Source organism: Mustela nivalis (assembly GCF_964662115.1).
Source record: "Mustela nivalis genome assembly, chromosome: 13".
Classification (NCBI taxonomy): Eukaryota; Metazoa; Chordata; class Mammalia; order Carnivora; family Mustelidae; genus Mustela; species Mustela nivalis.
This window is the reverse complement of record NC_139032.1, coordinates 81,471,166-81,495,788: the sequence shown is the minus strand read 5'-3', so window position 1 is coordinate 81,495,788 and position 24,623 is coordinate 81,471,166. Positions and strand designations below refer to the sequence as shown.

Sequence of the window (24,623 nt, the reverse complement as noted above, 5' to 3'; positions counted from 1 at the left end):
AGACCAATGGAACAGAGCTGAAAATCCAGAAGTAATCCCTCGTATTTAAATCCAGCAGGAATTTTATTTTATTTTATTTTTTAATTTATTTTTATTTTTATTTATTTTCAGCGTAACAGTATTCATTGTTTTTGCACCACACCCAGTGCTACATGCAATCCGTGCCCTCTCTAATACCCACCATCTGGTTCCCCCAACCTCCCACCCCCCACCCCTTCAAAACCCTCAGATTGTTTTTCAGAGTCCATAGTCTCTCATGGTTCACCTCCCCTTCCAATTTCCCTCATCTCCCTTTTCCTCTTCATCTACCCTTGTCCTCCATGCTATTTGTTAAAAGGTGCCAAGACAAATCAGTAGGGAAAGAAATATTTTTAAAATAAATGGCTCTGCAACACTATATACAAAAGAATGAAGTTGAATCTTTTTGTGTGTGTTTGTTACTCAAAATTAACTCTAAATAGACCATAAAAAGCAAGCTACATAATAAAAAAAAACCTCAATACATATATTTAGCAAAGGACTCCTATCTACAATATATAATTTTTACAAATTAATGTTTGAAAAGGAGAATACATAATTAAACAGTAGCAAAATAATGAGAACATGTTTGTTACAAGAGAAAATAGGCAAATGATCAATAAGCATAGGCACAAGAGATAAACTACATGAGTTCTCAGACAAATGCACATAAAACCCACCAAACATGATTTCTACAAACCCAGAAGAATGTGTCCAGTGGAGAAGGACAGTATAAGTGTGGCTGAGGAAGTGGACCACACTTATTCACATATTATAGGGATGAGTATAATTGATAAAGCACTTTATCTAACTTTCCGGTATTAACTATTAAGGCCGAAAATATGCATATACTCTGCCTCACCCCCAAATCCCATTCTCCAGTATGGATACATATACATACGAAGAGTAGAAATGTTCCATTTGGGATTAGGCTCAAGCAGGTCCAGAGAGCACAAGGCAACAGGAATGGTCATGATCCCCATGTTCTGGACCTTGGTTTCAGTTTTTTTTCATTCAGCTCACACCATTGGTCTGTTGGGGTAGAAAACATTTGAACCTGGTTCATGGATAAAATCATGATATAGTGTAATGAGTTGAAAACAGATGGCTGTCCACTGCCTGGAGGTACACTGCCATATACAACCCCACCCGGGAGTGATTCTAAGGAAGAGGAACAAGGAAAAAATCCAGTGCACAGAGAATCCACATGCTTGCCTTTTTTGAACAGAGGTAGAAGCCCAAAGATAAGAATATAAGCAGATTCTTTGAAAGTGATGAATGCCTCACTCAGATAATATTGTTAGTATACTTGAATATCATGCATAAAAGTAAACCAAGCATTATTCAAAGATAGCAGGTCCAGAAGGGTTTTATGGAAAGCTAGTAAATTACAGCAAACAAAGAATAAAAAATTGAGTAAGATATAAAAGGATTCAACCAGTATTCAGGAACTTCTTGGTGCTGTCAACATGCTCGGTTCCTCACTGATTTTTACCTTGAAAGGGCAAAAAATGAGGTAGGTATTTTCATACCTTATTTCACAACAGGATTGTCAAACCTGGCTGCACTAAAATTACCTGTTTGTTTTGTGTTTATAAAAAATACTAGGATCTCTTCTCTAGAGAGTTCTAAAGCTCCAGAAAACACTAATCTACAGCTAGAATTCAAAAGCACTGACAATGACAGATAGCTACAAGGAACAGAATTGGCCAAGAGAATTGGCCAACAGAATGAAAACCTAAGACCCATATTTAGAGAGACCACTACAAAACACTTCCAAGGTTGGGCTGACATGGCTCCAACAACCTGCATGCCCCTCATTGTAAACAGCCTATCACTGTGGAATCCTCACTTTTCTTTCCTCACTAGTTCCAGTGAGCTGACAAAATGTCACATTATGGGTAAAACTATGTCTGACCATGGTTACGCATGTTACTTTTTGTCATGGCAACTATCACCATCTGACTTGACTGGTCACCATCTGACTAAATTGGACACGTGTCTGTCTCTACCATGTATAGGTATCGACAATATCTCATTCATTTTTACATTTTACCAATAGTGCATAGCACAGTGCCTGGCATATGGTAGGCATCAGTGTACATACTAGCTTAAAGTGAATATGTCTCTTTCCACAAACTTTAGCACCAAGAAGCAAGATAGTAAAGCAGGAGTTTGAATACCAGAGTCAGACTAAGACTAAATTTAATACTTCTTTCCCCACTTATTAGCTTTGGTCTCTATCTGTAAAATATAATAATCATAGCATTTAACCCAAGATCATTATAATTGGAAAAATAAATGGCATAATACATGTAGAGAGTTAAGAACATGGAACAAAAGAGATAATAAGCTTTATGGAGAAATCATGATGATTGGACTTGTATTTAGTTAATTGCATGTATGTACAGCTGCATGCCATTTTGAATTCTATCAGGGAATGCCATAAAGGCATGGAATCAGTGCTTCCTCTACCAGATATAGTATTTGGAGATTAATTATTTCTGATTGAATCATAGGTTAAAAAATATACATGCATTACGATAACAGCAAACAGAAGTTCTAATTGACATTAGCCCCGTGTAGCTTAGATCACCCTACACAACACCAGGGAAATATTCACATTTATAACATAGCACAAGTCCTTTATGAAATACACCCACCATATACTGTTAGGTTTAAAGTTTAAGAGAATGATCCTGGATCGCTTCTTTTGAAACCTAAGCAAATGTGATAGGTGATGGTGATGTTTCACAAACACATGGGTTCTCCGGAGCACAATGTCAAAATACACATGTAGGATCAAAGTTCCTAAGAAGACAATGTATGAATTCCAAAAAGGTTTCTCAGTGCAGCCTTCATATCGCTGTTCCTGAGGCTATAAATGAAGGGGTTCAGCATAGGAGTCACGACGGTGTAAAATACAGCTGCAACCCTGTCCTTACCCCCAGAGTGAGATGAAGGGGGAAACAGATAGACACCAATTGCTGTCCCATAAAACAGGAAGACAACAGTGAGGTGGGACCCACAGGTGGAGAAGGCCTTCTGCCTCCCAGAGGCAGATGGGACCCTGAGGATGGTGGAGATGATGTATGCATATGACAAAATGATCAGAGAGAGAGGACCAGTGAGGATCATGGAGCCCACGGTGAATAGGGCTACTTGGTTGGTGCTGGTGTTTGAGCAAGACAGTTGCAGCAGAGGGACCACATCACAGAAGAAGTGATGGATGCTGTTGCCTGCACAGAAAGAAAGCCTAGCCATAAGCAGAGTGTGCAGGAGAGCAGCAAGGTTGGTGAGAAGCCAGCATGCCACCAGAAGGAGCATGCACACCAGGGGCCTCATGAGCGTGGAGTAGTGAAGAGGCCTGCAGATGGCCACATAGCGGTCATAGGCCATCACCCCCAAGAGGAAGTCGTCCAACGCTCCAAATGTCATGAAGAAGTGCATCTGGGCCAAACACCCTCCATATGGGATGGTCTGACTTTGTCTCTGGATGTTCACCAGCATCTTGGGGACGGTGGTGGAAGAAAAGCAGGCATCAGCAAAAGAGAGGTTGGCCAGGAAGAAGTACATGGGCGTGTGGAGGTGTGGGTCAAAGCCAATGGCCAGGATGATGAGCAGGTTCCCCATGACAGTGACCAGGTACATGCCCACAAAGATAGCAAATAGGAGAGGCTGTTGCTCTGGCCTCTCAGAAAGACCCAAGAGGAGAAATTCAGTGACACTGGACTGGTTGATTCTGTCCATGCCACTACCACTTCTGGAAGGAGAGAAAAAAACAAGTTAAATAGTGTAAAAAAAAAAAGTTGGTACTTCTAGCCTTCTCTAAAAGAAACATCCCCCACCCAATTCACATAAGTCTCTATTCCAAGTTCCTGGACCTTTCCTCCAAGGTCTGCATTGCTCCCTACTTTTCAATCCACTCAAGAAAGGAGATCAAGCTGGCTGAGAGGTTAAAATGCAGAATTAGGGGGGCCTGGGTGGTTCAGTTGGTTAAGCACCTGCCATCTGCTCAAGTCATGATCTCAAGGTCCTTGGATGGAGTCCCACATGGGGTTCCGGGCTCAGCGGGGAGTCTGCTTCTCCCCCTCCCTCTGCCTCTCTCCCCTGTTCATGCTCTCTCTCTCTCTGTCTCAAATGAAAACAAAACAAAACAAAAACCTCTAAAATGCAAAAGCAAGGTGATAGGTAGCTGTTGGAGAAGTAAGTCAGGATACCTCCGTCACTTCTATATGTTCAGTGAGATCCTCATCCCTGACTTCCAGGTCATAAGCCCATCTAAACTGCGAACAGCAAAAGCCAACACTAAGTTCTAAGCAACTACACAGTGCAGCATCTAATTGAAAACCTACACATTTTATTACATACACTTCACTAATGGGTTACTGAAATTCAGTGAAATTAAGTCATTTGCATAGTATTACAAAGAAGACGTGAATATAGCATGGGGGGGTCTGAAGTCATTTCTTATGCCCCTCGACACCCTGAATCAAGGCCAACTCCGCTTAACCCCATCCTCTGCCGGGGCAGACGTAGGTGACTTTCTCTCTAAGGAAGTAGTTTCCACTGCCCATCCCAGGATGGGCTGAGAGACAGGAAGCAGGGACTCTGACTGGTATCTTTTGTGGGTATCAGAGGGAACACCCAACCCTGTCTTTTTCTTGGAGCACTCACCACAGGTGTCTGGCCCAGGCAGCATCCACCATCAAAGTTAAACCCCTGCACCTGTTCTGGGTTTGGTCTCACAGGACCTTGCTTTGGACCTGCAGGTTCTTCTTAGCCTACAGCAAATGAGAGAGCAGAGGCCCCAGGACCATGGGCTACACCAGGCCAGCCAGAGAGCAGCAGCCCAGACTACAGAGGAGGAGGTTGGATGTGCTTTCCACATTGTCACAGAAGTATTTCTAGGTTCTGTGCCCCAGGAGTGTGATTCCCCAAGCTGGTCCTCAGAGACAAATCTGAAGTAATTGCTGCAGCTTCAAGGTTTGGCTTCCTAGGCCAGCACTCACCGAGGAGCATGCGTGGAGGGAACGCATGGCACATCGCTGGGTTTCATTTGATAAATTTTGTCCCCGGGGATCTGTGTGCATCTCCATTCTTAGCGTGGTGGCTGCTCTGGGAAATCTGCTGGGAAAGCTGGTAACTGGGGCAGAAGGGGCTCCAAACAGGAGGTGGAAAACAACAAACTTTGATTCCAACCTGGACAGAAGGTGTCCTGGCCTTACTATCCTGAGGTGGGTTGTTTGAATTCTATGAGCCTTCGGGTTTCAAGTTCCTGCTAAGAGGGTAATTAACTTATTAGACTGCCAGCTCCCACCCACCAAAATAATCTTAGACAAACTGAGGTGAGCAAAAAATCCAGACAATCACAAGAATATTAAAAAGTGAGAGTCCCATGGGACTAAGGAAGATGGCTCTGAGCCGGAATGTGGTGTGGGGACAGAAGTCTGGGTAGAGACTCACCGTGGGGAAGAGATCTATCCCTTCCCTGTGAGAGGAAACTGGGAAAAAGTGAATCAAGCCTGCTCTCGCCTGTCTCCGCCCCTACCGGGAGTATTTAGATGACAGAGGTTTGGACTTCTCCACAGAAGACCTTCTGGAAATTTTTTCTTTTGTTTCCCTTGCCTTTGGAGATGTGTCTTGAGAGAAGTTGCTGTGGCCGATGTTGAAGAGGTTACTGCCAACATGGATGGAACTGGAGATTATGCTGAGTGAAGTAAGTCAAGCAGAGAAAGTCAGTTAACAGATGGTTTCACTTATTTGTGCAACGTAAGGAAGAGCATGGAGGACTTCAGGAGAAGGAAGGGGGAAATGAGAAATCAGAGTGGGAGACAAAGCACGAGAGGCTGTGGACTCCGGGAAACAAACTGAGGGTTTTAGAGGTGGGGTGGAGGGATGGGTGAGCCTGGTGGTGGGTATTAGGAGGCCCCAGATTGCATGGAGCCCTGGGTGTTATTCGCAAACAATGAATCATGGAATACTACATCAAAAACTAATGAGGTACTGTATGGGGACTAAGAAAAAAAAGTCCCAGGGTGCCTGGGTGGCTCAGTGGGTTAAAACCTCTGCCTTGGCCTCAGGTCATGATCCCCTGGGATCGAGCCCCCACGTCGGGCTCTCTGCTCTACAGGGAGCCTGCTTCCCCCCTGTCTCTGCCTGCCTTTCTGCCTACTTGTGATCTCTGTCAAATAAATAAATAATTAAAAAAAAAAAAGTCTTCCTGGATAGTGAGTTGAGGAAAGTGGATACTTAGTGACTAGTCTATGAAATTCACTCTCATTTCTTCACACTAAGTACTTGGTGTTGAGGTATTACCATAGGAAGACCTCTTTTTTCTCATTTCTGTTTGATCCTAGCAGTTTGAAGATACAGATGAGACAAAAAACGCTGGGAAATGGAATGCCGAAAGGCAGGAGGAAATGAGTGTGGTTGATGATAAGCGCAGGTTTCCTACTTAGTGCTCGCCCTGCCGTCTCCTTCAGCTCTCAGGACAGACAGCTTTTCGGCCATGCTGACTGCACAGTTCCTGGAAGATATCCAGTCCCACATGGGGAACATGGATCTACAGGGAGCCCCTGGTTGATGAGGGAGCAGAAGGCTCGCTGAGGACAAGGCAGAAGCTGACCCACTGCAACCTCTCCATACCCCCCAACTCCAGGGTAGGACATGGGTGACATTCTTCCTGTCTTAATGTTAGTACCTTGCTAGAGGGAAAAAACAGCTTTAACCTGACCATGGCAAGGCCTCAGGTATCTCCTAGGTCCTCTTTAGCATATGAAAAATTCTTTTGAAACCTCCCTTTTCTTTACATTTCCCAATTCGCCATCCCTCACAACCCCAGGGACAGCAACTCTTTCTGCCCGTGGGTTCTGTCCCGGTGATTTAATAGAACCACCTTTTTCACCAGGGAGGTCTTAAGAATTCTTTCTTGGCCATCCGCTCTGGCCCTCACTTATATTCTAAAACTTTATCATAGCCAACTTCTCAGTGATTCTGTATTTCTCCTCACTAATGTTTTAGGGAAAGTATCTCAGATGATTTCCGGTCTCGGATGATGAATCCATTCCAACATGGCTCCAGAATCCCTGAGAGTCTCACTTCTTCCTCTATACTTTGCAAGGGGTTGCAGCATCTGCATTCCATTGACTGTGAGTGCCATCATGTCCGAGCCCAGCAACGGTCCCAGCGGTGTAGGAGCCCTTGTTCCGGGTGTTCCTGTCTCCTGACTCACAGGAGAGTCCTCCCATGTCAACCAGTTTTACCCTGTCTAGCCTAATATTTCATGATTTCTTTCTCCAGCCATTTACATTCCTTCATTGACTAGTGAAATGTGTTAGCTAAGTGCTGCTCCCCTTTGGATGAATCAGGTAAATATTCCTGTTATTTCAGGCCGGGGCTGCGCTGACATCTGTTGCAAGTTACTAGTCTAGAGAAAACGGGTGACGCAGGCATTTTGAGGAAGGCACTGCTGTCTCCAGCTCTCAGAGAAGATCTTATCAATTGTCTAGTGCTACATAACAAACCACCCCCAAACTTAGAGTTTAGACAACAACCACCACCTTTTACTTAGTTTACATTTCTTTGGGTTAACATTTCAGATTTGGGTCAGCTGGCTCCCGGGTTTTGGGTAGGCTCACTCCTGCTCTCTGGTCTGCGGCCCATCAACTGGGTGAGGCAACAACTTCAGGAAATGGGTGGCTTGTTCTAGTGAATGAATCTCTGATACCAGAACTTTAGCCTCCAGCTTTCAAATGATATCGGGGGTGTGTCTCAGCACTCAGTGGCTCTGGACCACCTCCTCCTTGAATGGTGCCTGCAACTGCAATTCTCTGCTCCTGCCCATGCTTTCTGGTGATGCCAACCAGGGTTACAACAGCGTTAACAAATCCCTGACTTTTCTTGCTGCCTGAAGTCTAGCCAGATGCTGATTTCATCACCCTTCTTGCTTTCTAGTGTTTGAAGATCAGGTGAATCATAAGCATGCACTGATCAGTGAGTTAATGGCCAGGGACCATTTTAGATGGCAGTACCCAGTCTGTGCACATTGTAAAAACTGACTACATCAGGAAATGATTGGACACCCCAAGATCAGGAACATTACATCCCCATGTCAACACACCCACAGACCAGTAACTTCTCATTTCCTGTCTTGACATAAATTTGTGCTTTTCTGTATTCTTTTCCTCCTGCCTTGAAAACCTTCTCTTTTCTGTTTTGCAATAACATACCCATACTTCAAAACCCATCACAAATGTTACCTCCTTGGTGAAGTCCTCCTGGATTCATCTATCCAGGAGGACAAGAGAAAATTACATGTGATTTGTATTTTAAGCAGAACTTGAAGATTGCAGCGTATGTGTTAAAGACAGGCTAAGCCCTTTAGATGTGTTATCTTTTTGATTTCTCACAACAGCCTTAGATGGTAGTTACTGTAGTTACTAATACTATTCACTTGTTTATATTTGGAAAAGGGGCATTGGTGCCCATTGGTGCTAGAAGTCATTCAGGAAGTGAATACTGAAACTGATACATAAACTGGGTATTTGTGATTCCAGTGTAAGCCTTAGTTTCCCTTAAAAAATTATTGAAAAAATCTGAGTTGGTCAGTGAGTGAGATTTCAGTGTCATAATTATGCAGGGAAGAAATTGATGGAGCGTAGTGAAGTTTCCAAAGTTTCTCCTGTGGGTTATTGAAAAATCCTTTGCAGGTTGTTAGGTTAGACCCCTCAGGGGGGGATGCAGTAATGAAATCGATGTATTTAAAAATGTATCTGAACATAGGTTGTTGGCATTGTACTCACTGAAGAATGATGGCCTCATTAAAGAAACATGGTGAGAATCCAGGTCATGTGGCTTGATTCAAAAGTCATTTCAGAAAAGCTAGCTACAGATTTATGCTCAAGCAGAGGGCCTGTTCTCTTGGGGAAGTATGAGGATCTGAGGCTGTTTATACTTTTGTCCTAGCTTCTGATTTCCCTTGCCCCATCCTTAAGTCATGTGGTAGTATTGAGAGAGAAGTTGATGATTGGAAATGTGTATGTGAACAATGTGACAAAAGCAAGAAAAGAAAACAAACTAGTAACTGAGAGAAATTTGTGAGGTTCCTGGGAGGCTCAGTCATTAAGCACCTGCCTTTGGCTCGGGTCATGATCCCAGAGTCCTGGGATCGAGCCCCACATCAGGCTCCCTGCTCAGTGGAGAGTCTGCTTCTCCCTCTCCCACTCCCCCTGCTTGTGCTCTATCTCTCTCTCGCTGTCTCTCTCTCTCCCTCTCTCCCTGTCAAATAAATAAATAAAATCTTTTAAAAATTGAGAGAAATTTGTGATTTCATATCCATTTAGGCATAGTGTAACCATTACAGGTGTGCATTTTGGAACCAGATACCTGGGTTCAAATTCTGGCTCTGCCACTTAATTACTGTGTTACTTCCTATAAGTAATTTAACCTTTTTTGAGTCATTGTTTTCTCTTCTGTACAATGCAAATATTTGCCTCAAAGAAATATGTTGAACATTGCTCAAGAGAATGAAGATCTAAGCATAATGCCCAGAAGGAGAAAATTTGAACATTTTTTCTCCTGATTCTTTCAGAAACACTGCATGATAGAGAATACATTTTTAAATTTTTTAATTTTAATATAGTTGACAGGATAGAGAGTATTTTATTACCTCCTTTTATGAGTAGGGAAATTGTGGCTCACTGAGGTTATTTAATTTAGTGTAGGTTGGAAAGCTGGTAAGAAGCAGATGCAGATTTAGATAGGCACCAAGATAACTCTATTAGTTGATATCCCCTGAATTCTCAGAATGATGTCGTTGGCCTCATGGAGATCACAGTGCCTTTTCACTCAAGAGTCTCCCCAAGGCATTCTTCATGTCTTTGTTTCTCAGGCTATAGATGAACGGATTCAGCATGGGAGTCACCACGCATACATCACTGCTACAATCCTGTCCTTGCTGGCTGAATCAGCAGAGGAGGGAATGAAGTAGACCCCAATAGCAGACACGTAGAACAAGCAAACAGCTGAGAGGTGGGAGCTGCAGGTGGAGAAGGTCTTCCACTTCCCACTCGTTGATGGGACTCTCACAATGGCAGCCATTATGCGGACATAGGAAATGATAATTAGCAAGGGGATCAAGATGATTAAGGCCTCTCCCCAGTATATTAACACACACTGGTTGACATAAGTATTGGAACAAGAGAGCTTCAACAGGGGGAAAAGTTCACAAGAGAAGTGGGGGATAATGTTGTCAGTGCAGAAGGATAACTGAGCCAGGAGAACGGTGTGGGTCAGAGAGTATGACTCAGTGAGTATTAGGGACATGACCAACAGCAGAGTACAGCTTCTGGGAGTCATGACCAAGGCATAGTGAAGGGGATGGCAGGTAGCCACAAGCCAGTCATATGCCATCACTGCCAGGAGGAAGACATCTAGACCAATGAACCATAGGAAGAAGTAGATCTGAGACAGGCATCCACTGTAAGTGATGGTTTTCCTATTGGCCTGGATGTTCGCCAGCATCCCGGGGACTGTGGTAGATGCGAAACACAAATAAGTGAGGGAGAAGTTTGCCAGGAAGAAGAACATGGGGTGGGGTGTGGAGGTGGAATCAGAGACAATGGCCAGGATGATGACAATGATCCCTAGCACATGATCAGGTACATGCTCAGGAAGATGCTGAATAGGAGGGGTTGCTGTTCCTGCTGCTCAGACAGGCCCAGGTGGAAGAATTCAGAGACACTCATTGTGTGGTTTCCTGGTTTCATGTCGCGGGTGTAACTAAGGAACAAAATGGAGGATGACACTTCAAAAATGTTTCCAGCCCTGGTATTGCCTAGATGGAAACAAATACATAAAATAAAGATGGATTGTCTCCTTGACATCTATCTGAAAGAACGCTATGAGGTAGTCTTTGCTATGCTGATATTATTGATGAAAGAACTGAGTCACCTAGAAAGTGGTGGAGGTAAAGTTTACATCTGGCAATTCTGACTTTAGAGTCTGTGATCATAACCTCTTTATCGATCTGCCTCTGATCAGGCACCCAGAACTAATTCATTTATTCATTCCACATTCAATCAGTACTTACTGTGTGTCAGTCTCTGCTCTCAAGGACCAGAGAGACAATGGTAACAAATACAGCAGGGCCCCTGCCCTCATGTAGATAGTATTCCAGCTGGAGGAGCAAACAAACACTTAAATAAACAATAATGGGTTGCTCAACTGAAAACAAAATGTAGCAGTGACTAGCAGATTAGTCTAAATGTTGTGGTCAGCAAAGGACTATGGAGGAATGGGTAGGATGGGGCCAGCCAAGTAAAGAATTTCATAGAAGAATTTTAGTTGCAAGGAGCCATAAGTGCAAACATAGGAAGGAGCACATACATTTGGAGAAGCAGGAAGAAGGGAAGTGGGGTCAAGTGTGGTGGGTATAGGCCAGGAGCAGCAGACATGTGGGTGAGGAGGCGGGCAGGTTAGAGAATGGCATGGAGTGCAGATTCTCAGAACCATCAGAGAGGCCTGGCCGTGGGGGCTGTTTAAGCAGCAGACAGCCATGATCTGACCTCAGGTATGGAAAGAACATCCTGCTGCTTTGGAGAGAAGTGCTTGCTGTAGGGACCAGAAAGCAGACAGGATAATAAGAAAGAACATGTGGGCCCCAGCAACGCCGCTGGGGAGATAGAGTGAAATGGATGGATTTGGGCTTGGTTTCAGAGAGTTTAGGGACCTTACCCAAGGAAACACAAGTGGTGGATCTGGGCCCTAGTAAATGGCCTTTGACTTCCCCAGCTGTACCTGCACCTTTGAGGTACAAATAGTAAAGCTGTGTGAAGTGAACAGGAAAGAATTAAGGTGATTTCTTTTACCCACAGGGGTTGTTTAAAAACTGTACAGCTACAAGAAGCACAGAAATGATCTCTAGATTATTTCTTAATTGGCAGAAGCCGTGGAATGTCCTGGAAATGTAAAAAGACCAGGAGGAGAAGTACCAGAGACATGAATAACTCTTGTTATCCCCAGCAGGGGAGAGAGAATGTAGGGGAAAAGGTGTTTAGGGCCCATTTGCTAAAAGGTATAAATAAAAGCCATTTATGATGTGTCTACAGTATTCCAATGACTAGTGTCATTTAATCCACACCACCCCTGTGCTAAGTATTTCCCTCACACTTTTCAGATCAAGAAACAGGGCTCAGAGAGGCTAACCGACCAGCCTGAGATCACACAGCTAATAAGATCTCTTTTCTGCCAAACCCGGAAGTCAGTCCATTATGTAATTCTACTTCCTAAGACAGGCAGATCTTTGTTTTCTCATGGATACTATAGATACTTGTCAACTTTGGGCGTACTTCTGGTTGGGAATGTAACCATGTGGAGTTGATCCATCCTTTAGAATGCCTCTACAGTGTCTACAGGGTCTAGGGAGTTGTGTTTGCAATTTTTCATCTATGCCAATATCTGCTGCTTGCCTACCTTATGGCAGAAATGCCTGTGCGCACTGGATATTTAAGACTAATCAGAACAGGCACAGTCCCTGGACTTTCAGGCTAATTGAAGGGACTGACAATGAACAACTTAACAAGTGAACATATAGTCAGAAACTCTGATTAGTACCGAAAAGCAGAGGTATGGTAGTATCACCAAGAAAGTATAATTGGAGGACCTAATTTAGATCAGAGGCCAGGGGACAATTCTTTGAGAAACTTAGATCAAACTGAGGGTTTGAGGTAGTAATTAGCTCTGACAGTAGGATGGTAAACTACCCGTCAGGTGGTAAAGGGCCTGGCAGGCAGGGGAGGACCATGTGCCCAGAGAACAGTGAGCAAGAAGAGTTGCATAATTTAGGAGCTAGGATCTCTGGCCACAGGTGACTGAACCATGGGGTCTACCGAATCAACCTGAGTCAGTGGGGTTGTCTTTTCGAAACTTGGAGTTAGTGATACAGAGAGCTTAGTCAGTTAGTTTTGGGACCTGAAGACCTAAGTACAGTAGAAATTGAAGTTCCTATAGAATAAAGAAAAGTAGCAGCATCCCAGTCCACCAGGCCTCATGTGAACCTTTGTTAAGATGGACAGAAACTGAGTTGCATCTACAGTGGGGACATTGAAAGAGACTTGGAGAAAAGAGCAGTCGGGGGCGTGGCATTGCAGAAAGATGCAGAGTAGGTGCCTCCTGATTTTCCAGCATAATCTCATTTTCTAGTCTGTTCCCCCCAGAACAGGGGACAGGAATGACTTAGTCCTCAGCAGTACGGACGTGGGTGTGGGTTTATTACGAAATGACTCAGTGATCACAACATGGTGTGTGAATGAGTATTGACTGTTACCTGCCAGGTGCTCTGTGCTGCAATGGCTTTACTTACCTGGTTGTATTTTCACTGTCTTATTAGGTGAACTCTCTGTTTTTCAGATAAGGAAACTGAGGTGAAGGAATTTGTCCCAAATGAAGCAGCTGGTAAGTAGTGAAGTCCAGACTTGAACTCTGATGTGAACTCTGATTCAGCACTGTCTCAACCGTTCTCAACCAATCTCACATGTTTTTGAGCAGTGGGTTTCTGTGGCCCAAACACTTTGTCCTTGGACAATGCAAATTCCCATCACAGCTCCGTCTGGAGGTTCAGGCTGTGCCCCTTATGTGATGGAAATGAGATCGAGTGTGGTAGGCAACTGTGGGGTGGATTTTTGGAGTCATAGTAAATGGAACTGAGAGGGCCTATGGGGACCCACGCTGGGAATACTTACCAGAAAGCTGCAGTGTTCTCCTTAGTGGGAACAGAGGACTAATTGTCTCTGAATCCCTAAGGAGAGGAGGGCACCACTGTTTTCCAGTGTGGCCCTGTTCTACATGCACACTCCAGAGAGTGTTCCCTTTGTCCTTCACCTTGGGGGTTACTGCTCTGGCCTTGATACTGTCACTCTAGTCACTGCAGTCAGTAACTCAGAAGGAAGTTAAATATAACTTCCTGGGTAAAATGTCCAGGCATCTGTTTTTTCATCTGAACTTGAGATTGTCTTGGCCCAAGTATGTTGTCCATATTCTAACCCTTCTGTGTGTTATGGTCCTCATAATGTTAGGGTCCTCCTGTGCATCCCTGTCGTAGATGGGATAGCAGAAAAGGAATTTGTCCCAAATGAAGCAGCTGGTAAACACCTTTTCTGCTATTCCCACTAACTCAGTCAGATTCTTCCCTTCAAATCCTTCAATTTTCTGAACTTTCCTTCTTATATCTGGGGCTGACTGACTGGCAAAAGCAAGATTCACTGCCCTCTGATTTTGGGGTGCCTCAGGGTTGATCAGGCTATACATTTTATAGGTTTCAATAGGCCTTTCTGGGAAAGCTCCTGGAGATTCATTCTTACCTTGAGTCACCGTACTCATTCTGGTTTAGTCTGAGTGCAGCTTTTACTTCTGGAAATTCTTACCCATTTCAGTTCCAGGATTTCAACATATCAAAGACCTGTATTTGTTCTGAAAGTCTCCCATATGTATTTCCTTTAAGGCGGAATTCTTCTTACAGGAGAATTAAAACAATTACAAATGACAAAAACTCAGAATAGATATGGTTAAATATCAAGTGATGACCCCTATCAAAACATTAAAACTTTAGGAAATGTATAGAACCTCTGGAGTAGTTACAGCATTTACCCAAATGTAACCCAAATCATTGATTTAGCAGTACTTCCTGAGTAACTTAGCATATCAAGGAAAAGTCTTATGAGTCAAAGAGATCTCATTTACAATTCTAGGCAGGCAAAGAGAAAACCATTTACATTTTCTTAGAAACATCTCAATCTCTAGTGAAGACTAAATATTAACCAATTATGAACCGTTGCAATAGCAATAAAGCACAAAACATGTTTATCAACAGATTTCAAAAGCACAAACCCAGTTCCAGCAACCAGCGCCCTAGCATTTTATCCCATTTGTCATTCAAGCAAAACTTCAAAGCTTCAGGTTACCAAAGACTCTGAAAGCCACTTTAACAATTACCCACTAAATCCCTGAGACAGACAATCAACCATCAGTTCAGTCATCTCTTTGCTAAGAGATTTCACGTTCCACCTGGGCCCACTCCACTTCAGATGCCATGCTTTCCCACCAGCAAGGGGGAGGCGTTAGGCAGTCCACATCATGTCACAGAAGGCAAGGAATTCCCCGAAACAAAGGGAGTTTCAGCAGCTGCTTGGGAATATTCCTTAAAGTCTCTGTCTCAAGTTAGACTAACCCCAGTTGGCTCCAGTTATAGCCCTTAACACAGGAAATGAGTGAGGGAGAAGCTCCACATATATAATGAGGAGCAGAGAGACGAAAGTCAGAGTCCCCTTACTCTCTGCTTGCCCCTTTCCTTCAAACACAACAAACAACACAACAGACAACAAAAAGACAACACAAAGACAACCACAGACCTAGCAGTCCTTACCCAGAACCTGCCACCATTGGGGACTTTCTGGTGACCGCCTAGGGGGACTCAAACCTCCTGACTGCCGAGGGGGACTCGAACCCCCGGAGACCACCTAGGGGGACTCAAATGCCCCCACCACCCAGGGGGACTCAAACCCCTGGAGACCGCCCAGGGGGACTCAAACCCCCAGAGACCACTAGGGGGACTCAAACCCCCAGAGACTGCCTAGGGGGACTCAAACCCCCTGGCAGGCCCCTGACTGCCCAGGGGGACCCAAACCCCCTGGCAATCCTCTGGCTGCCTAGGGGGACTCGAACCCCCCAGCAGGTCCCTGACCGCCCAGGGGGATTCGAACCCCCAGTGACCACCTAGGGGGACTCAAACCCCCTGACCATCAAGGGGGACTCGAAACCCCTGTTGATCTACCAGTAGAGGGAAGGGGCATCCCTGCATCCACTCCAGCACTGGGGAACATGGCTGCGTCCAGCTTCTCCCCAGTGGGACATACCCTGGAGCTCCGTAACCAGACAGATAGGATCCCGTGATCTTACCTCCAGAGGCTTTTCCCTAGAAATTCTGATGCTAGCTCAGTTCTTGTTGTTTGATCCCGGATGAGCCCCCATTGTTAGGGTCCCTCAATAATGGGTCCGTGAACAAAGGAACTAGGCTGATACAAAGTGAAGGTCAAGCAAAGCTTTATTTCATGCCAAGCATCAAGAATCAAACCTACCGGCTGGGGCCACCTCTTACAAAGAGGCCATGACCCTTCCCAGCATCACAGACTAATTATAGAGGTGGTTGAGCTTGGCTATACACAGGTGGTCAATGAAATTGCAATACACAGGGAAAACTGCACAGTCATGCTAGGTCGGCAATACGGGTGGCCAATTGAATTTCAATTTACCATAGTAAATATATGCGTACCCTACTGATTGGATGTCTTCACCCAGCCTGGCCCACCCTTGTATCAGGGCTTTGCAAGTAAGTTCCTCTGGGAGGGGCAGGGTCAATCCAAGTTCACTACAAATGGCTCCCTCTGGCTAATCAGGCCCTTACAATAAAATGTAATGAGCGAGGGGCACCTGGGTGGCTCAGTGGGTTAAGCCTCTGCCTTCAGTCTAGGTCATGATCTCAGGGTCCTGGGATTGAGCTCTGCATTGGGCTCTCTGCTTGGCAGGGAGCCTGCTTCTCTCTCTCTCTGCCTGCTTCTCTGCCTACTTGTGATCTCTCTCTCTGTGTGTGTCAAATAAAATAAATAAAATCTTTAAAAAAATGTAACGAGAGTCTTATCAAACAGAAATTCTGAATTTTAATGTAAACCAATTTATCAGTTTTGGGTGATTTATTTGTGACATTCACCAAACATTTAATATATATTTGGTTTATTTTATTCTGGTTCTGTTTAGAATTCCATTATGTGATTATACCTCGATTTCTAGCCCATTATAATGGGGGTGAGCATTTAGGTTTTTTCCAATTTGGGACTATTATGAATAAGGCTGATGTGCATATTCTTGTAAATACCTTTTGAGAGGCATATATATGTAGTTATCTTGATTACATGACAAGGAATGCAAATGCTGTGGCATGGGGAGTATATTTGAGGGTACTGCCCAGTGGCACGCCAGAGGGTTTATACCAATGCATACCCCCATTTTTACCCTAAGGAGGTTTTAGTTCTACATCTTCTGTAAGACTCAGATTGTTAATCTTTTAAATGTTCACAATGCTGGTGGGTGTGTAATAGTATCTTATTGTGGTTTTCAATTTGGTTTTCTTTTATATCATCTGAATTTGAACACCATTTAATATGTACATTTTTCATTTGGAAATCTTCTTGTGTGAAGTAGCTATTCAAATCACGTGCTTATTTTTCTATTGCATTTTCTTTCTTTTCTCTTGTTGATTTGAAGGATCTTTCCTGTGTTCTGAATTTGATTTATTTGTTAAAGATAGATGGGTAGATAAGGAGAGAGGAAAAGCAAAAAGGAGGTAGTGAGAGAGAGAATCTTCTACTCTGTGTGTTGCCCTTCCACTGTCTAAATGGAATAAATAATATATTTTGATGAATAACAAATCATAAATGTAATATACTTTAGCTATCTGTTTGTTCCTTGATGATGAGTAATCTTTGTATTTTGTGTTAATCTGGCCAAATATATAAAAATATTCTATGTTATTTCCAAAAAGCTCTTGTCTTTTACCTTATATATAGTTAGATCTATTATTATCCCTCTGGAAGTAATTTTTTTAATACTGAGAGTTATAATTCATCTTTCTTCCATAAAGACACACAGTTCCTTTAGTGTCATTTGTTGGAAAGGCCATCCTTTCTTCACTGCATATCACTTTCACTCACTGCAAGGTCACCTTTGCCCCCTCTGTGTGTGTATATGAATAGCCACACATACAAGTCTTTGTGTGACATTTTTGTTTGTCTTGGCTAAGTACTTAGGAGTGGAATTGTTGGGTCAAGTGTATCTTTAACTTTATGAGAAACTGCCAAACTGTTGCCCAGAATGGCTCAACAGTTGCATTACTACCAGCATGTATGAGAATTCCACTCTCCAACGTCCTCACCAGCTGTTGTTGGAACTTAAGGCATTCTAGTGGGTTCATCACCATATGTTCTAGTGGCTTTCATTTCCATTTGTCTAATGACCAATGATGTGGAGTGTCTTTACACATGCTGATTTGCTATGTATCTTCTTTCATGAAATACCTGTTTAATTCTTTTACATGTACTTTTATAAATAATTAGGTTGCTTGTCCTCTGTATATATTCTGGATTCTAGTCTTTATAAGAAATACAAATTCTATAAAGAACTTATCAAACTCAACACCCAAAGAACAAATAATCCAATCAAGGATTCAGCAGAAGACATGAACAGATATTTCTGCAAAGAAGACATCCAGATGCCCAACAGACACATGAAAAAGTGCTCAGCATCACTTGGCATCAGGGAAATACAAATCAAAACCACAATAGGATACCATCTCACACCAGTCAGAATGGCTGAAAATTGGCTAAAACGAGTCAAGAAATGACAGATGTTGGTGAGGATGCAGAGAAAGGGGAACCCTCTTACACTGTTGATGGAAATGCAGACTTAGAGCATGATCTTTAGTTTGATTATTGAAATATTTACCCTTTTCCTGGTAATTCCTTTTCCATATTTTTTGTGAGTGCTCTTGGCATGTTATGGTCTTTAGCACCAATCCATATGCCCTGAAAAATCTAATATCTAAATATTAAATATCTCAGTACTAAATATCAGTACTCAGTACTAAATATCTCAGAACTTTGTTCCTCTGCCTTGACAATAGAAGAATGTAAATTACTGCAGATCAGACATATCAATTTAGGGGAAGAGAAAAGTTGTTATTCAATATTTTTATTTTTTTCTTTTCTTTTTAAATTTATTTTTTATTTATTTTCAGCATAACAGTATTCATTATTTTTGCGCCACACCCAGTGCTCCATGTAATCCGTGCCCTCTCTAATACCCACCACCTGGTTCCCCCAACCTCCCACCCCCCTGCCACTTCAAACCCCTCAGATTGTTTTACAGAGTCCATTTTTTTATTAATAAATATTTGAGAAATAATCAGCTGGCACTCTCCATCCAATCTGACCTTGTTCTGCTCTACCTTCCTATATTTCAAAAGCTGGAAAGAAGAAAGGAATACTTTTCCCAGACTCCTTTGCAGGTCAGGTCCTAGATATGAATTTAGTTCTATTGAATAGATGCACTTATGTGAAATTTGGAATATTGAAATGAGATGAAGGGCATTTGTTTGTTGTTGTTGTTTGTTTGTTTTTGCCTTTTCTACTGACAGATGTATTTAATGGAGCATTTTTTCAATAGCAGAATTTTAGTGTCCAATCAGTAGTTACATAATGCTGAGAGGCAATTACATTGAGAATAGTAACTAGATCCCACTTTTCTGGGTCCAGCCATCAAGTTAGTTGATATCAAGAGGTAGTTTTGATGTTGATTCCCATTATTTGGGTCACAGCTGCACTGATATTCTCTTGAATTCAATAGTTCCAGTGGCAACCTTCTGATTCCCCACCTTCTTGATTACATAAGAGATGGGAGTACTTCACATTGGTCACATTATTAGTTCTTTTTTTTTTTTTTTAAGATTTTATTTATTTATTTGATGGACAGAGATCACAAGTAGGCAGAGAGGCAGGTAGAGAGGGAGGGGGAAGCAGACTCCCTGTTGAGCAGAGAGCACGATGTGGGGCTCAATCCCAGGACCACGGGGTCATGACCTGAGCCAAAGGCAGAGGCTTTAACCGACTGAGCCACCCAGGCGCCCCTATTACTGTTCTTAAGATTATTCCCAAAGACATCCTAGAGACATTCTATAAAACTGAATGGCTTTGTAAGGACCCAATTTCCTAAATTAACTTAATTTCTGCTTAAAATACCAAAGTGGTTTCTTATTGCTACCCTGAACCTTGACTAATAAAATAGATAATGAAATGTAGACTTAATGCTGGAATAATTATGATGTCAGGCCCCTTATGCTTGTGTAGTTAGACAGGAAACTTTTCAGTGCCAAATGAAAACATCACAACTGATTTCTAATACAGATGGAATAATTACTTTTATTTTTTTAAGTACTTCATTTTCTTTAAAAAGCACCCTACTTTCCCTTGTAGCAGAATACAGATGGTTGGTGGTTCAACTTCATGATTTTTTCACAGTACATGGTGCAAAAGTGATATGCATTCAGTACAAACAGTACTTTGAATTTTGATCTTTTCCTGGGCTAGCAATATGTGGCACATATCATGATGCTTTCTTGGGATGCCAGAAGCAGCATCTCCCAGTCAGCCATGTGATCAACAGGGGAAACCGCCCATACACTTGGAACCATTCCATCCCATAGCACCATCCTCCTTTTCATTTTCAGTATACTATTCAATAAAGTACATAAGATATTTAACACTTTGTCATAAAATAAACTTTGTGTTAGATGATTTTGCCCAACTGTACACTAAGCTAAGTGTTCTGAGCATGTTTAAGGTAGGCTGGGCTGAGCTATGATGCTCAGTAGGTGAGGTGAGGTGTATTAAATGAATTTTCCACTTAGGATATTTTCAACTTACAATGGTCTTATCAGGACACAGCCCCAGTGTATGTCATGGAAGACCTGTTTACATTATTCTATGTTAAAAATGTGTTATCAAATAACTGGAAAGTCCACACACTATCCATTGTACTGACATAGTATAATTTAATTAACCAATCTGCAGTTGTTGAAATTTGGGTGGTTTCTGTTTCTCTTATGACTAACATCATTATTTATAAATTCTTAACAATACTGTTGTACTATTTCCTTGAAAAGAGTAGGTCATAATGTACAAATATTTTTGTGCTCATAATATTTATTATGAACTTATTTCCTGGAAATCTATGCCAATTTGTACTTCAGTAGCACTTGAGAATATCTCCCTTATCTGCTTTTATACACCATCAATTATTGTCATTTAAAAACCCAATTATTTTAAAGTATTTTAAAGTATAAATGTGGGGTGGTGTTATTTCCAAAAGTCTTTCCATTATTATTCTGTACTATATGAAGGACTATTTCCATTCTTAGAATTATATTTGTAATTAGCTATCTATATCCCAGAAGATATAGTGGAATTCTTGGATATGTCATTAAAGTCTCTAAATTTTTGTATACAAAAGAAACACTTTTACTAGTTAACACATATTAAAGTTTGATTAAAATGACAGGTGACACATATGTAACTTCTAGGAAAAAAGTAAAGCACCAGTGACTATTTAAATTTATGGGGTCTTGATTTACAGTATGTATGCAGGCTTCCTTTCCAATTCATTCACTTTGCCTGAACAGTATCCCTCTTTATCTTCTGAGTCTTACAAGGGGCAGTTGTAGTTGAGAACATGGGGAAAGGAGAAACCGGTAGGGTGTACCCACCATATATTTAGCTATGTTCCTGCATCTAAAATTTCTGGACCCAGAAATACCTTCAGAAATATCCTATCCATTTGAGATCCATTTGTTTTAAAAAGATCACCTTCCAAAATGTGAATGGTCCGCTGAAAGAATGAACCTTACTTACAAATTGAGTGCCTGTCTTTTAAGGGATATAATCATATTTGGCTTAGTGCTTCAGGAATGGGAGTTTGATCTGGGGTAGTCTATTAATGCAGGGCAGGAAGCAGACTGAATAGATGGTGAACAGCATGGTGAACCTGGATGACAGGAGGACAGAGGTGGGAATATTCCAGGGAGGAAATTGGTCCAGGAAAAGGGGGCTTATTGACAAACACAAAACTTGCTCTTTTAAGCTTTGTTTTCTTACTGGAAATTGTGGTAGTAGATTGCTGTAGTCAGAGCCAAGTAACCTACTTCAAGGCCAGGAGGTTCTAGTCTGGTTTGCCTGGCTGTCATGTTCTTCCTACCTCTTCTATCCAAGAAGAAAGGACAGAGGGGAGAAGGGATGATGGTCAAAGGGAAACATACACAGGTGCAGTCTTCTTCCTTCATGATCTTCCTTTCAAAGCAAGATCTATTGTACGAGACATCAAAAAGTCACACCCTCCCTTTTTAAAAAGAATTATTTATTTATTTTAGAGAGAGAAAGTGGGGTGGAGGGGCAGAGTGAGAGGGAGAGAATATTAAGCAGCCCCCACACTGAGCATGGAACCTGACATGGGGCTCAAACTCATGACCCTGAGATCATCACCCCAGCCAAAACCAAGAATTGGATGCTCAAAAGACTGGGCTACTCAGGCAATCCATACACCCTCCTTTTCTTTAAAAAAAAAAAAAAAAAGCAAGCTTGATCCAGGCATTGGGCCCCAGGCTCAGTGGGGAGTTTGCTTGAGATTCTATCTCACCCTCTGCCCCTCCCCCACTCACTCTCTCTTCCTAAAATAAATAAATAAGTCTTTTGGAAAAACAATAAAAATAAAAACTTGATCCAGGATGAACTTGACCTTGAAACTTTGGAGAGCTCTGTTTGGGGGTACTTCTTTATCTCTCTGGAGTGACTTGCTAGTCATTAGAATATTTTTGTGCCAGCCCTCAAATTTCATTTCCTGCCTCCAAAAACATCTATATTGGGAACATTTTTATCTAGAATTTTCAAAACATTTAAATATTTAAAAAATAGTAAACTGATGGAGAGGAGAAGGGAATTGAGGGAAATTGGAAGGGGAGGTGAAGCATGAGAGACTATGGACTCTGAAAAACAATCTGAGGGTTTTGAAGGGGCGGGGGTTGGGAGGTTGGGGGAACCAGGTGGTGGGTATTGTAGAGGGCACGGTTTGCATGGAGCACTCGATGTGGTGCAAAAATAATGAATACTGTTATGATGAAAAATAAATAAATAAATAAATAAATAAAATAGTAACCTGTAATCCGACTGCAAAAAAATAATCTTTGTTAAGCTTGTGACTTCTTGGAACACCCATTTCTACCAGACTAACTTTCTTCAAATTATTGCTCTAAAATTTCCAGCACACTTGATTTATGGTTTTGTATTTGTATTTTGATTTTTTTTGAAAAAATTCAGAGGATAAATCATGTACTTAGTAGAAAATTGGCACACAGTAGGCACACATAAATATCGACTCTGTTTCCTCTAGAATAAGAGAAAGGAGTGTTCTTAAGTTAAAGAAATAAAATATTCATCAAGACAGCATGGTACTGGCACAAAAACAGACACATAGATCAATGGAACAGAATAGAGAGCCCAGAAATAGACCCTCAAATCTATGGTCAACTCATCTTCGACAAAGCAGGAAAGAATGTCCAATGGAAAAAAGACAGCCTCTTCAATAAATGGTGCTGGGAAAATTGGACAGCCACATGTAGAAAAATGAAATTGGACCATTTCCTTACACCACACACAAAAATAGACTCAAAATGGATGAAGGACCTCAATGTGCGAAAGGAATCCATCAAAATCATTGAGGAAAACACAGGCAGCAACCTCTTCGACCTCTGTTGTTCCTAGGAACAACGCAAAAGGCAAGGGAAGCAAGGGCAAAAATGAACTATTGGGATTTCATCAAGACCAAAAGCTTTTGCACAGCAAAGGAAACAGTTAACAAAATCAAAAGACAACTGACAGAATGGGAGAAGATATTTGCAAACGACATATCAGATAAAGGACTAGTGTCCAGAATCTATAAAGAACTTAGCAAACTCAACACCCAAAGAACAAATAATCCAATCAAGAAATGGGCAGAGGACATGAACAGACATTTCTGCAAAGAAGACATCCAGATGGCGAACAGACACATGAAAAAGTGCTCCATATCACTCGGCATCAGGGAAATACAAATCAAAACCACAATGAGATATCACCTCACACCAGTCAGAATGGCTAAAATCAACAAGTCAGGAAATGACAGATGCTGGCGAGGATGTGGAGAAAGGGGAACCCTCCTACACTGTTGGTGGGAATGCAAGCTGGTGCAGCCACTCTGGAAAACAGCATGGAGGTTCCTCAGAATGTTGAAAATAGAACTGCCCTATGACCCAGCAATTGCACTATTGGGTATTTACCCTAAAGATACAAATGTAGTGATCCAAAGGGGCACATGCACCCGAATGTTTATAGCAGCAATGTCCACAATAGCCAAACTATGGAAAGAACCTAGATGTCCATCGACAGATGAATGGATCAAGAAGATGTGGTATATATACACAATGGAATACTATGCAGCCATCAAAAGAAATGAAGTCTTGCCATTTGCGACAACATGGATGGAACTAGAGCATATCATGCTTAGCGAAATAAGTCAAGCAGAGAAAGACAACTATCATATGATCTCCCTGATATGAGGAAGTGGTGATGCAACATGGAGGCTTAAGTGGGTAGGAGAAGAATAAATGAAACAAGATGGGATTGGGAGGGAGACAAACCATAAGTGACTCTTAATCTCACAAAACAAACTGAGGGTTGCTGGGGGGAGGGGGTTTGGGAGAAGGGGGTGGGATTATGGACATTGGGGAGGGTATGTGCTTTGGTGAGTGCTGTGAAGTGTGTAAACCTGGTGATTCACAGACCTGTACCCCTGGGGATAAAAATATATGTTTATAAAAAATAAAAAGTTAAAAAAAAAAGAAATAAAATATTATGGAAATTATATATTAATTTAATTCTTTACTTCTTATCATGATCATTCAGTATTTGTCATGA

General features: G+C 42.1%; 1 protein-coding gene, 1 long non-coding RNA gene and 1 pseudogene across 3 annotated transcripts in view; all 3 read right to left on the bottom strand.

Moving 5' to 3' along the window:
- LOC309846545 overlaps positions 1–24,623 on the bottom strand; it is a 762,900-nt gene that overhangs the window by 279,151 nt on the left and 459,126 nt on the right. The window lies entirely within an intron of this gene.
- Positions 2,830–3,768, bottom strand: LOC309846900 (olfactory receptor 1N2-like; the record flags this gene model as incomplete). Its single annotated transcript, XM_082696528.1, has 1 exon — positions 2,830–3,768. One exon carries the CDS (start codon positions 3,766–3,768, stop codon positions 2,830–2,832), a length of 939 nt encoding a protein of 312 aa, XP_082552654.1.
- Positions 9,851–10,787, bottom strand: LOC309847235 (olfactory receptor 1G1-like; annotated as a pseudogene). The gene has a single exon. The product of its transcript is annotated as an olfactory receptor 1G1-like (transcript).